At 44.0% G+C, this 15,135-nt stretch overlaps 1 protein-coding gene across 6 annotated transcripts in view; it reads right to left on the reverse strand.

Annotated features, from left to right (window-relative positions):
- Nucleotides 1-15,135, reverse strand: part of WNK1 (WNK lysine deficient protein kinase 1) — a 669,373-nt gene that overhangs the window by 101,891 nt on the left and 552,347 nt on the right. For all 6 annotated transcript variants that reach the window (XM_069228121.1, XM_069228119.1, XM_069228120.1 and 3 more), the window contains one exon: nt 4,510-4,583. In XM_069228121.1, coding sequence (XP_069084222.1) covers nt 4,510-4,583 — 74 coding nt within the window. The remainder of the gene's footprint in view (nt 1-4,509; nt 4,584-15,135) is intronic.

The following is a 15,135-nucleotide window of genomic DNA, read 5'->3' on the forward strand; positions in this document are numbered from 1 at the left end:
TACACTTATGGGGTGTAATGCTCTTTCTGCTACAGAATCAAGTTGTGGAAGGAATATGTGCAGGCAAATTATCTGACTTAAATGGAAGGGTTATATTACCTTAGATAAGAACATGTGTGTCCCAAACATAGCTCTCTCTTGGTGAACTTGTAAGAATGGATCCATGAGAGTTAGAGTTTGTACCTCGTTAATGTGCCCGAGTATTTATTTATACAAGAAAAGTCACTCTTTATAAAAGCAACTGCAATGTACATGAGTGGGGTGGTTCAAAAAGGGGGCCCATAAGCCTTATGAGAACCACATTATGTTCCCAGCAGGTGCAGAATGTTTTCATGGGTATAATTCTTTGGAGCACCTTCATGAACGTCTTAAAAAAAAAAAAATAATCATCTGATAACGGGATGAATATTCCCTGTTTTGATTGAGAGTGACTAGACCAGCAGAGCAAGTAGATGTATGTGTTAGAGCTCCTTTGTGACGATGAAGTAGGTATGAAATGATGTCTTGAGCCAAACCTTAAAGGGGTCCAATTGCTTAGAAATGGCCAAGTCTTTTCCACTTAGCTGCATAAAATGATAAGTAGAAGGCAAAAGTTCCTGGACGAGTGGTGTGAAGAAGTGGCAGCAGCAGCTGAAATGCCATTACACTGCTGACTGGGATATGCTTTCCCTGTGACAGCATTCTGAATCAAACATCTGAAGGGATGTTTCTGATGGGGTTGACAATTGAACTTCAAGTCATTTAATAGGAAGCCTAGTCAGTGGGTAGAGCAGGTTTAGAGCTGTATGATTGTGTGCTAGATAGTGCTATCTGCTATTCTTGATCAACCGGTTGTCAAGGTACAGAACACATGAATGCCAGCTCTTTAGATCGGTAGCCATCAATGCATAACACTGGTGAAGACCCTTGGCGCACTGGTGAGCCCAGAGGATAGTAATGTGAACTAGCAATACTGTCCACTTACCACAGACCATAGGTACTTGTGATGAGCAGAGTGGATATGGATGTGGGAATTTGTGTATTTTGGACCTAACCAGTCATGAAGTCCCCATGCCAGAGCAGTAGAATTACAACTATGGAAATGTTCCACCAGGATGTAGCGGCTGAGTGTCCATAGGTCTTTCTTTGGAATGAGGAAGTATAATAAGCAAACTCCCTCTATGTGTTGATGCGGTGCACTGGCTGTGTGCCGCCCTCTTGGAGGAGTATTGACACCTCTCCCCGTACGAGAGGAGCCAATCTTGACTAAAGCTGTGATGGTGTGGTGGTATGTTAGGTGGGGTAATATGGAATTCCAGGCAGTAGTCCTGATGGACGATGGCTAACAAGCACTAATCTGAGATGATTTCCATCCACACAAGATGGAAATTTGTTATTCACCCCAGGACATGTTGGATGATAAGGAGGATGGAGAGTCAGTGCCTGTGAAAGGGCAGCTGCTTTACCAAAGCTGTTTCTTCCTCTGTCCTTACCCCTGCTCCCTCTATAGTCTCTTCCTCTGAGTAGCTTGTCCCTGTGTGGATGTTGTGAAAGACTTGGTTTTGGTAGGACTGTACCCAAGTTGGTGGTGTTGCTTTACTGCAGCCTTTAAACTGTGGCCCAAAAATTGAGCCCCATGGAGTTGTGGATTGCAGTGCCCCTATGGACACAGAAAACTCAGTATACTTCTTGATCTGTTCCCCATCAAACAGGATGTTGAAACGAAGCCATGCTACTCCCGGAGAGCAATGGCTTTAACTCTGCCAGATGCAAAGTCCGCTGCATCAAGGGCACACCTAATGTTTGCACTGGAAATAAAGTTCCCCTCTGCAACTCATTCTCCCCCCCTCTTCCAATAGACCTCAGAGAGGTGCTGTATCAGGGCCTCCATTTCCTCCCAGTGATACCTATTTTATCTTGAGAGCAAACCTATAGAGTTGGTGATTTACCACAGGGTAGCTGCCACCTACTGTAAACCTTCTCCCTGCAGTGTCAATATACTTTAATTCTTTATCACGAGGAAGTGTCCTCAGTTTACTAAGCAGATGCCTGTTTTCTTGCTGTATGGATTATTGATCCAGGAGGAGGTGGTGGCAGAATGGGGAGGGACGTGCTCTATAATGTAGAAACTGTCACAGACAGACACCCTAAACTTCCTCTCTACCACAGGCGTAACTGCCTTTTTTGCTTCAACAGGATCTTTAAAGTCTTAAAAGGTCTCCGGGATGGTCTTGAACATTGGCAGAAACAACTGCACATTCAATCCTTGAGAAGATTTTTACTAGGAAGTCACTGCCCTCTTGAATGGTGTGCATCTCCCCCTTTTCACAATGAGCTGACCTCTGAATAATTGCATGATATGTAGTAGGGGCTTGGTGAAATAAGGCTCAAGTTCTGACTCGTTCTGTGGGTTAACATTATAATCGTCCCATGATCATCCCCAGCTCCTGCTCCCACCAGTTGATTATATGGTTCTCCCTCCTGGTAATGGCAGCTGGTGTAAGAGTGAACTACTTTCCATGATCGAAACTGCATGGACAGTTATGCAATGGTTCAAATGGTGGCCCCATAAGTCTGGTATGTACAATATTGAGATACCAAGCAGGTGCAGGGGGCACTCTGGGTGGAATTACTCTTTTAAGGCCTTCCATGAATGCTTTAACAACTTGTACTTTGCAACAATGCATGACAATATCCACTGTTAGATATATTCACTGGATGTTTTTTGACCATTCATGCTCCAATCTGATGAAAAAAACCTTCATGAAATGTCTACAGGTAGGAGTCAATGAGATGCTCAACAAACTCCCATAATGACTTGACATACTTTTAAAAGAATACTGTGGCACTTTCAGCTCTCACCGATTTGGTCAACGAAACACAAGCTTTCTTCACTACTACATTCATGTCTTAGCTCCTTTTCTGAGCAAGCTATGAAGTATAAAGATGATTGTAGCTTGTTCTGTGATGCCAATACTATAGGTAAATCTAATGGTGGGATATTTTCTATAAAATGAGAGTCCAACCTTTGAGCCCTGTATTCATTCAAAGATGTAGGAGGAAGATTGTTTACAGATTAGGTGTTATAAGACCTGGAAGTAAAGATAAACATATGCACAACAAGCACATTTAGATGCTACAGGATCCAAGATTTACGGAGTTTTCAGGCTGCACCTCTTGTCTTTAAACATGATGAAGGTATCCATTGGTGACATCCTTAGAGGCAAAAAGAGAGCAAGATCCTAAGCTTGTGTGAAGATATCCTGCAGGAGAATTTATGTGGCCTATAAATGAGAAGTGCTTTACCCTTGCAGACTTTAAACTGCATCATGGAGAACTTATTATTCTCTTTGAAGGTGCCTTCTCATAACTGCAAAACAGATGTGTGGACTCTGACAACTATGGACTCGAATGTCTGATCTCAGTTTGAACTGTCCCCGTGGCTGTTCCCTAGGCTCAGGTAAAGCTGACCTAGTTGTGGAGCAGACAGTGCCATGAACCATATTTTGAGGGTTCAAGTCTGTCTGTGTCAGGGATTCACAGGGACCTTGTCTGAAGCTTATCCTTGAGGTTCTGACACCCAGCATGTAAGTAGCATGCCTCAACACTGAAAAGCACAGTGACATATGCCTCAAAGACCAACATCCGACACTTCTCTATACACCTCTTGAAAACAGTGATGGTGAAGCATGCAATTTGAGGGAGCACTGGGGTTGTCAAGAAAGGATCCACATAAGTCTCATAAATGGAAATTACCCTTCCTGACACTTTTACTTAACTACGACCATGCAGCTGTAAATGTCTTTGCAGTAGGAAATCTGGGGTGCCCCAAAGAGAATTCTCAATTGGCCACCAAGGAAACCTTCTCTGTCCCTCGGGATCGCAAATTGCATTTCTATGTTAAGTAGGCACTTCTAAATGGTGTGACTATCAGACAAAGGGACATCTACAAGTTTGAATTTCCTTGACGTTTGGTATTTGCAGTAGGATCCCAATATTTGCTAAAACTATTTAGAAAACAAGCATTGGCAATGCCTATAGGTCAGGCTTTAAGGAATGTTGCATGGTTATATGAAGCATTACAAGTAAATAGCATGGGAATATATATGTATTTATGTGGAAGCAAAGAACTGTAGAATAGTGGTGTTGGTTGAAAGGCCAGGTGAGTGTTGCACTGTCAAGAGAACGAAAAATACACAAAGGTTAATGACTACCCTCCTCCCATCCGTGGTGCTGTGAGAGAAAAACAGCATCAATTATCTAGCTATTTGAGGAACTTCAACAGCATTCCAATGTCATGTGTGTTCATTAAGTTCAGGCTTAGCTGAATAAACAATGATGACAGCAACGTAGTGAGCAAGGATATCTTTGTGGAAGCACACAAGTTGTACCCAATCAAAACATGTACCCCTGGCTCCCAACATATGGATGGAGCCAAAGCCCCGCTCTCGTAATGCTCATATAATTGTCTGGTGACACCTGCGCTATCAAGTTAGATCATAAAAACAGACTGAAATAAGTTGCTCTTACCTGAAATCGTCCCATCTTGAGAACTCCAACACCAGAACCGAGTGTTCCCACGAGAGAGTCTCTGCTCTCCAACCCTAAGACAACAACAAAGCTTTAAACTGCCGGAAATCACACAGTCAAACAATTATTTTTTGCTTGAAAGATTTTCACAGACAATCCACAACAGGGCCCACTGCATCTGTTTACATTAGTGGTGTTCAAACTTTTTAATGGTGGCATCCCCCGCGTGGGAGGGGAAGGATGGGTTTGGCATCAGCCCCTCATAATGAAAATATTCTTTCACAATAATGCTATAAAATTGACAACGTTCAACTATGTCTATACATATTTGAACATTGCAGTTAAGTTTTGTTATCCCATTTAAAAATGCAGTCAACCACATGATTGCCAAATATCCTAATCTGGTCTGCCAGGTCTTACTACAGTTTGAATGTATCCACAGTGTGATTCTGTGTCAGAAATTGGTATTGCTAGCCCATTACGGAGTGGCTAACTCCAGCTCATTTATTTCACCCAAAGCAAAGCACTGTTATCAGAATGATGGTTCTCTTGACAGAGCATGGCGCTCCCCCTTGGATCAAGTGAGGCCCCACCAGGGGGTGGGGGCCTCCCCCAGATTGAAGACCGCTGGTTTACATAGAACCAGGATGATAACAATCTCCTGATTTGTAATTGCCTTCTAATTCATACTGGGATACTGTGTCTGGTCTCTATTTCCACTTTATATTTTATTCTTCACACGTTGTGTTGTTTTCATACATTTCCCATATTCATCTTCTCAGGCTGCTTTTTAATCATTTGTTAGTTTATCCACAGCCCACCATCCTTCAGTTCTAGGTTATTCCACAATGAGTTGATACTCTAAGTATAGTTTACAAACCAGCCGTTTCGACCATCTCTATTAAAGATATCTATTAGATGGAAACCTAGAAGCAGATAAAAACAATCCACTACATCCTGTCAGCTGGAGTCCCTTCCTTGGCAGAAATATGTTTCCCTGTATCATTCACTGGCCTATATGAATTAATCTGCTGCTCTGCTCCATCATTTTTTATAGTAGCCTGTTCGGTGCCTTAAAACAACACAAGATTAATCTACCCCTCAATCTCCAGTTTTTTAAATGTTAAGTACACCATATCAAGATATGCACTTGAACCCTTTAAAGTTACTTTTCTTCCTTCATATGCCTTTGGCACTTAAACTCCAAAGTGACAGGTAAAGTGTACGTGGCACTGCAGAAAAAAGGCATGACCACATCTCCAGCATGGCCCTGTCACTTCTCTATGTCCACTAGCTTCTTTTCCTTATATGACTTTCGAGCACAGAAAAATACAAGGGGGCTGCAGCAATAACAACCAGAAAAGGTTCACCCAAATCTATTCTCAAGCAGGACCTGAAGAAACTGAGGTTTACTCTAGAAATATCCAATACATACAGTTAGTATGGGTTGTAGTCCAAGTCACTTTTTCATGAATCCTACTGATAGCCATGTGGCTTCGAAATGTCACTGAAAATGACTTTGCACTAACAGAATGAGCAAACATTTTTTAAAAGAAAAGCTATAAATGGGATTAACACAATCATGCAAGATTCTAATCACCTAGGATTGTACATCTTTTGATGCTTCATTGCCGCCTTAGTGTTCCGTAAGTGATACAAAGTCTGCTCTAAAAGCTCTCCTCACATAAAAGTCAGGAAGGATTATGGTACTTACCATGTAAGCATCTGTTCGTGGCATGTAGCACTGTAGATTAACATGCTCTGCATACTTCTTGTATCTAATGTTGGGTCCTGATATGTGCAAATTGTTTTTCTTCAAAGAAGCTTCTGAAGGCAGGAGGTAAAGTGGCCCCTCCTCTCTGTGATACTGAGCATGGCCATCAACTCCACTATTAGATTGTTTTCCCGCAGTTGGGCGAGACTGGAGTGTGAGAAAAGTGTTAGAGATGTCCATGCATATGAAAGTATAAGAGGATACTGCGATGGTCTGGGGAGGAGGGTGGGTGCATGTGAATATACAGCACTAAATGCCAGGAACAGATGCTTACAGGGTAAAACAAGCTATTCAATGGCATGTGTGGCTTTAACTACACATGCTCTGCATACACTGTAAAGCAGTGCCCTCCAGAGAGTGGTGGCTAACCTGTGGGTGTTGCAGTTGTTTGAAAAAGTGTAGGAAACACTACCTGTTCTACATTTTCTTATAGGCTTGCTAATACATTCATACAGTAATGTTTAGTGAAAGTATGTGAAGTTGACCATATGGCTCCTTTACAGATTTCAATTATGGGTATATTGCTCAGGAAAGCCATGGATGCTCCTATCTTACAAGTTCAGTGTGCTTTAGAAGGTGTGGGCAAAGTTCTTGCAGCTTTGGTGTAACAAGTCTGAATGCATTTAATTATCCATCTTGAAATGTCAGATCTAGATATGGCCTTCCCTGTGCCAGGGGGCAAAAAAGGCTACGAAGAGTTGCTTGGTTTTAGATAACTCTTTAGTTCTGTTAATATAGTACATTAAAGCTCTTTTACATCTAGTGTGAGCAGAGCTCTTTCTGCAACTGAATCGGGTTACGGAAGGAAAGCCGGTAACTTGAATGACTGATTTAGGTGGAAACCTTTGGAAGGAAGTTTGGGTTAGTGTGAAGGACTAACCTATCTCTGTGAATCTGTAAAAAAAAAAAAATAAAAAAATAAAAAAAAAAAAAGTATTTCAAGGTTAGGGCTTGGAGCTCAGTGATATGCCTTACTGAAGCGACTGCAATTAAAACAACTACTTTCCATGATAGAAATGCAAGAGGATTTTTATGCACAGGTTCAAATCGTGGCCCCATAAGTCTGGTAAGTACAATATTGAGATTCCAAGCAGGTGCGGGGGGGCACTCTGGGTGGTATTACTCTTTTGAAGGCCTTCCATGAACGCTTTAACAACTGGTACTTTAAACAATAAGTGCTGTCTGTTTTGCAGGTCTGCAGAAACATGCAGACATATTGAGGTGTACGCTAGGCCACAAGCCTGCAAATGAAGTAGATAGACAATATTTAGAACAATTGTTTTCCACTTAGCAGCATAATACAATCTGGTTGTGGGTTTACGTGCCTCCTTGAGAATGGTCATGCATTATGGGGGGGAGATTCAAGTATCCAAATTCTATGACTTCAGGAGCCAAATCCTTTGGATTTAGATGCCTGACTTTTCCATGTTTTGGAGTGAGAAGATCCAGGTGGAGGGGAATCTTCTTGTATAGCACTACCGAAAGCTCGAGTGTGTAGTGAACCATGGTTGTCACACCCAAGTAGGAGCTACTAGAATGAGGGGTGACAGACGTCTGCCTGAGCTCCCGAATCACAAACGGAAAAAAGGGAGAGGCAGAAAAGTGTAGACAAAAATCCCCGACTAGTTTATCCACAGAGCATTGCCTTTGGATGGTGGGTGTGGGAGCCTGGTGGCAAAGTTTGGGCATTTTCCACTGCCTGTGGTTGTGAACAGATCTATATGTGAAAACCCCCACCTGTGAAAATACTAAAGGAGGACTAGGGACAGAATTCCCATTCATGGACTTGTTGCTGCATCCTGCTGAGGAGGTCAGCAAAATCGTTGTTCGTTCTTTGAAAGTGTTTCACTAACAGATGGATGTGGTGTTGTAGTCCCAAACAATCTGAGATAGGCGTGATAACTGTAGCATGTGTCCCCCCCGTTTCTGTAGATAAAACACAGCTGTTGTGTTGTCAGTCCGGACTAAGACAACTTTGTCTGTCGGGTGAACTAAGAAGGCTTTGAGCGCCAGATAAATGGCTTGAAGTCTGCAATCTCAGAGTCCCTGGAATGTGAGGTGCTGTAGGTGAGCACCCCATACTGGGAGGGACATGTTCCCCTTTGAGAATTATCTGTCGAACAGGGTCGAGAAACATCCTCCCTTTTGATAGGTTTTGTGTTTTCCACCATTGCAGAGTGTGATGTGTGAGGCTGCCTACCAACACTAGATCTTGTAACTTACCCTGTGTCCGAGACCACTGATTTGCCAGACATTCCTGCAGTGGGCCCATGTGTAGCCTCGCATGTGGTACTTTTTTTTTTAAATGGAGGACGCCATCATGCCTAAGATGCATTGATCTTTTCTGACATTTCTCCCCCCCCCCAAACTAAATTCTTATTAGCAAGTATTACTCATATACATCACTACAGGAGCATTTAAATACACATATGTTAGTCTGCACACTTTCAGAGTTGCCACCAAATGATAACATCTTATTAACAATCTATTACCCAACATTCCCCCATCCTCCCTCATCCACCTCTCCCCCCAGATGAGTCAGGTCTAGGATGCTTGGAGTGTGGTGTTTTGGGCCGTCTATGGCTAATATTCTTGAAAGTGGAATATTTAACTACTCTGTTCATGCTAGATTAGTAATATTGTGGAGGAGGCAGCAGGTCTTAAATGTTAAAAAAAGCACAGGTGTGGATGTCTTGAACAATCCCCGTTGCCCAGACGTCCAATACTGTGATCAGTTCAGTGACTGGTCTGGGGTTCTATGGGTCACTTCTTTCATACTATACCATGCCCTTGCCATGTCTAGTGGCCTCAACCCTCTCTTGGCCTCACAGAGTAGAGAGTCCTCTTCACAGGCTGCCCATTTCTCTAGTACTCTGCACCATCTAGTTACTTTTGGACTATTTGGGTTTTTCCAGTGCATGGTAACTGGCTAGGATGTAGGCCAGATCCTGGAACCTGCTGGTCATCTTCGTCTTAGGTGCAGAAATCATCCCAATAAGCAGTGGCCTAGTGCACAAGGGACTTCCTTATCTATAATGTCTGCCACCATATGTGTCACCTCCTTCCAATATGTTACGGACAATCCTAGAACATGTGTTTGAATTTTGCCCCTAGTGTTCCACATCTTGGGCACCCTGCCCACGTTGTATCGAAATGTTGGTTGATCTGCCCCGGTGTCAAGAATGCTCTATGTAATATGAAGAAGGTTACCAGCTTGAATCTAGCATTTCTCGAATCCTTGGGGGTTCTTTCCAATATAATTTCTCAAGATTTGTCTGGTATGTGGGTCCCCAAATCCCCTTCCCATTTAAGCTTCAGAGATACCAAGGGGAGGGTTGTATAACCGCCTGTATTATATTGTATAGGTTTGTGACTGCTTTGAACGTGCCTGATGAAACTGAGGTAGATGTTGGTAGCCTGTGCTTTGGGCTCAGCTAGGCCTGCTCCCCAATGGTGGCGAATGACTGCAGTATCCGATCCGTGCATAGAAAATGCCCTCTCGGTATGTCGAACTCAGCTCTGAGATCGTCGAAGGGGATTACAGTACCGTCTCTAAAAAGGCTACCAACTGTTAACACTCCCGCTGCTTTCCAGGTAATTAACCCTTCCTAGTTACCCATATGTGGCAAGGGTCACAAGAACAATAAAGGGAAGTCTGAAGAGTAAGGAACTAGTGTATCCAGCGTTGAATGATTACCCTCAGTTCAGGTGTCGCCCTCTCGTCCCACCCCCTTCAGTTGTCCGATTCTCAACAAGACTTCCATCAGTCTCGTTAGTAGAGGGGTAAAGGACTTCATCAATCCTCCGAGGCACGTCTACTCACCAGCCACTGTGTGAACCACTGGAGTTGTGCAGCAAGATAATAAGATTCAAAGTCAGGGACTACTAGTTCACCATCTGTCAATTTTCTCTGTAGTTTTACCAAAGGCTCACTCTTTCGGTTAGTTTCTCATAGGAATGACATTAGCAGGGTATCTAACTCCATGAAAGCTGACCTGGGTATCCAGGACATCTACGTAAAGTAGTACAGCAGCCTCAGTAAAACTATTATTTTGAGGAGAGCCACCCTACCGGCCAGCAACAGGGGTAATGTCTGCCAGAAGGCCATATCTGCTTGGATGGATTGTATAGCGTGGCCCACATTACCGTCCAAAATGTTGCGCATATCATGATATATTTTAACATGAAAATACGGTGGTTCCCACAGTAGGGCCCCTAGATCCAGGGGGGATACACCAGTGGACGGCAGGGGGAAAAGGCGGGACTTCTACCAGTTTGTGCAGATTCCCGATAGGGCACCGAACTTGGACAACAGGAGTTGGGCAATCCGGCAGATCCCTCCACATATTTCCAAGGAAAACATATTAAGTTGTCCACATATAAAGATATGCGCTGCCATGCACCACCTGCTCGTATCCCCTCGCTCCATCTCCCTCGCGAGTCAAGGTTCCATAGCTAGCATGAACAACAACGGAGCACGGGGGCAGCCTGTTTGGTGCTCTGCTCAACTGAATTACTGTCAGAAATTGTTGGCCGGTGCGGGACCTAGCCACAGGGGCAGTGTATGAACTGTTCTGACTTATGCATTGATTGGGGTGAAACTGTTGCAACAGGGTTGTGATGTTATGAATCCTGACTGCAACTGGATAGGCTACTCCTAGCTGTGTGTGGAGGACAGCTTCTAGATATAGCTGGACTTGTGAAGGTTGGAGGTGTGATTTCTGTATGCTGATGGTAAACCCCAAATAATGAAGAAAGTGAAGCATGGTCTGAGTGTGTTGCAGGCACAGTGGAAGCATACTGGATTTGATGAGCCAGCCGTTTAGATACAGGGAGACATGAATATTCAGTCAGCACAGATGTGCTGCGACTACCTCCAAACATTTGGTAAAGATACGAGGTGCGGTAGTGCGCCGAATGGGAGCATTTGGAACTGGTGATGTTTTCCCTGTATAATGAACCTGAGGTAGTTGCAGTGAGCTGGATGGACTGGGATGTGAAAGTAAGCGTCCTTTAGGTCTAATGCAGACAAAGGTGCCCGGCTGTAGCAGAGGCAATCACATCCTGGAAAGTTATCATATGAAAGTGTTCTAACAGGATGTTACAATTTATTGGCCCGAGGTCTAAAATAGGCCGAAGTGATCAGTCTTTTTTGGGAATTAGAAAGTATAGGGAGCATATTCCTGTGCTTTTCTGATGAGGAGGGACTGGCTCTATGGCCCCTGTCTGTACTTCTTGATTTAGCAAATTTAAATGTTCTATGGAAAGTTTGTGTTTATAAGGTGGGATGTTTGGAGGTGTTCTGATCATAGACATTCCCCGACGGTTGGGTGTGGTGGTGGGGGGGTGGGGAAGAGACAAGAAGAGACTCACTGTTTGGAGATGGAAGAGGGCGCAAATGGAGGCACCCTTTCTACAACCCATGGAGTTGTTCCCGCTAGATGAACCTCAGTAATATCCCCTTGAAGGGGAGGTATGATGTTGTTGCCTATAGGAGGTAGGGGCATCTGATGATGTTGTTTTGGTGCCCCGATTGTATGTGGGTCGTCAAAAAGGAGCCACGGGGAGTGGGACTTTGAAGTGCCCCCCCTTGATTTGGCAACTTCTGTGTCTTTTAATTTTCTCTAAAGTTCGAGCCACCTGGGGACTGAAGAGATGTTGGTCAAAAGGGCATTTAAAAGTGTCTGCTGTACTTCTTTAAAAAAACAGATATGCGCAGTCAGGCATATCTACACAACAGTATACTTGTGTTTATGCTCCTGGCAGTTGTGTCTGCTGTATTAAGTACACACCTGAACGAGTTGCTAGAGATCAGTTTGTCCCCTTGAACGATTTGGTGACTTGTCATATCTTGCCAAAAGCCCCTGAGTGTTGGCAACTCATCAATGGTTGGTTGCCTGTACTGCTACCCCTTTACCTCATGCATGAATAAGTTTAGACAAGTTATCGGGTGGAGGGGTATCTGATGATGTTTGGCAATTAGCCCTTTTGTGAACATTAGATACTACTGGGGAGCCTGGAGGGAGGTGACCCCTAATGTAAGGAAGATATGAAGGTGCTGCTTTAATTTGTATCCACTCAGTGTAATACAGGCGCATACCAGATGGATAAGTTACTTACCTGTAAATCCTAGTTCTCTTCCAGGGGTATCCTCATCAAAGTCATAAACATTGAATATTCCCGCCCTTGTGCGGGGACCCCGGAGCATATATAAAAATACACACATATTATACATGTGTAAAACAGCAATGCAGGCTATAATTATAAACAGGCTAAAATGCTTTATTTCTATGAAGTTTTTTTTTGTTTTATATTATAAAATTACAATAGAGAATAAATATCTACCCAAGCCCCCAAAACTGGGCTTAGGGAAGTAAGCAGCAGTAAACACTAGAGAAAAAGAGAAAAAACTACATTGAAAAACAATGGAGCATTCTTAGCCAATAGGCTGCATGCAGGTTAACACAGGAGAACCATAAAAACTTTGGCACCGTGCCTTTAAGACCCTGAGCACCTCCAGTATCCCACCATGCCTCAGGGGTGAAGGAAAGGTGACAGTTGGTTCACAGTTAGGTCAGTACTTTTTTACGGAGACAATCTGTGTAACTGATTCAAAAGACAATCTGTCCTGCACTTCTAGGAGACGTGAGTCCGGGGAGGAGGGTGGGTTGTTTATGACTTTGATGAGGATACCCCTGGAAGAGAACTAGGATTTACAGGTAAGTAACTTATCCTTCTCTTCCAGGGGATCCTCATCAATAGTCATAAACATAGAATAGATTAGCAAGCCCATCCCTAAACTCTGCGGACTGTCTACCAGAAGTGCAGGAATAGATACGTATTATGCAAATAAATTTCTCAGAGAGGCCTGCCCCACTTGGGCATCCGCTCTTGCATCTGAGTCCAAACAGTAATGTCTAGTAAACGTATGTACAGACTTCCATGTAGCAGCCTTACAAATCTCAGATATTGGAACATTGTTAAGGAGGGCAGCAGTAGCCGCTTTTCCCCTTGTGGAATGCGCTTTAGGCCTAGCTAGTAATTGTTTATTAGCCAGCTGGTAAGTATTAACAATACAAGAAACTATCCATCTTGATATAGTTCGTTTAGATGCTGCCTCTCCTGTTCTCAAATGACCATAATTTACAAACAAGCGGTTGGAATGCCTAATCGCTTTTGTTTTATCCAAATATAATTTCAGCACTCTTTTCAAGTCTAAGGAGTGCAATGCTTTCTCTGCCGGAGTCTCCGGATTGGGAAAGAAAGTAGGTAAAGATATAGTCTGATTGATATGGAATTCTGACACCACTTTCGGAAGGAAAGATGGGTGAGTTCGCAGAACCACTCTATTGTTGTGAAAAACCGTGTACGGTTCTTTGGAAGACAAAGCCTGAATTTCGCTGACCCTCCTCGTCGAAGTAATGGCCACCAAAAAAGCCGTCTTCCACGTAAGGTGCTGTAAAGAGGCCTTGTGTATAGGTTCAAAAGGAGGGCCCATAAGTTTTGACAATACTATGTTCAGTTCCCATGGAGGAGATGGTCTCCGAATGGGCGGAAAGACTTTTTTCAAACCTTCTAAGAAATCCTTGACTACAGGTTTCGTAAAGAAGGATTCCTGAGAAGGTGACTTACGATAGGCTGTAATGGCAGACAAATGTACCTTAATAGATGATACCTGCAGACCGGACTTTGCCAAATGAAGTAAATAGGACAGTATGACATCCTCCTGAGCCCGTATGGGATTCTGGCCTTGTTGACAGCACCATATGTAGAATCTCTTCCACTTAAAAGCGTAAGAACGCCGCGTGGAAGGTCGTTTGGACTCTTTCAAGATGTTCATACACTCCTGTGAGAGCCCTAGGTGCCCATACTGCAGGAATTCAGGAGCCATGCTGTTCAGCTCAGAGAGGGTAGGTTGGGATGTAGAATCCTGCCCTCCATTCTGCTCAGAAGATCCGGTCTGCACGGCAGCCTCCTGTGAGGTTTTTCCGATAGGTTGAGGAGATCTGTGTACCAGAATTGACGCGGCCATTGTGGCGCTATGAGAATCATTCTGGTTCTGGATCTGTAAAGTTTGTTGATCACTGCCGGTATGAGGGGAATCGGTGGAAAGGCGTAGAGAATTATCCCTGACCAGTCGATCAACAGGGCATTCCCTCGAGATCCCGGACGGTAGAACCTGGATGCGAAGTCTGGGCATTTCTTGTTTACTTCGTCTGCGAAGAGATCCAATTGAGGTCGACCCCATTGAGCGAAGATGTATTCGACGACTTCGCCGTGTAGGACCCAATCGTGTGCGTCCTCTAGGTGTCTGCTCAGGAAATCTGCTTCCACGTTTTGTTGCCCTGGCAGGTGAACCGCTGTGACATTCCTCTGGCCAGGAGCCAATGCCATATCGTTTGGGACTCTCGAGATAGGGGTAGTGATCTCGTTCCCCCCTGTTTGTTCAAATAATACATCGTGGTTGTATTGTCCGTTTGTATTAGGAGAGTTTTCCCCTGAATTAATGGTGTGAAAGACTTGAGAGCCAGATGGACCGCTCTGAGTTCCAGCAGATTGATGTGGTACTGCTTTTCCTTGTCTGACCACAGGCCCTGAGCTTGAAGGGGACCCAGATGAGCCCCCCATCCCTGAAGAGACGCATCCGTTACCAGAGTGTCGGATGGAACTACCTGGTGAAACGGAGCACCTGCTGACAGGTGAGGTGTGTGCATCCACCATTTCAATGACTGAAGTGCCGCTGCCGGTAGTCGCACTCTGTCCTCCCAGCGACCTGTCCTTTGGCTCCAGTTGCTCTCCAATGCCTCTTGGAGGGGCCTCATGTGCAGTCTGGCATTTGGGACAATGAAAAT

Source organism: Pleurodeles waltl, chromosome 4_1 (genome assembly GCF_031143425.1).
Source record: "Pleurodeles waltl isolate 20211129_DDA chromosome 4_1, aPleWal1.hap1.20221129, whole genome shotgun sequence".
Lineage (NCBI taxonomy): Eukaryota > Metazoa > Chordata > Amphibia > Caudata > Salamandridae > Pleurodeles > Pleurodeles waltl.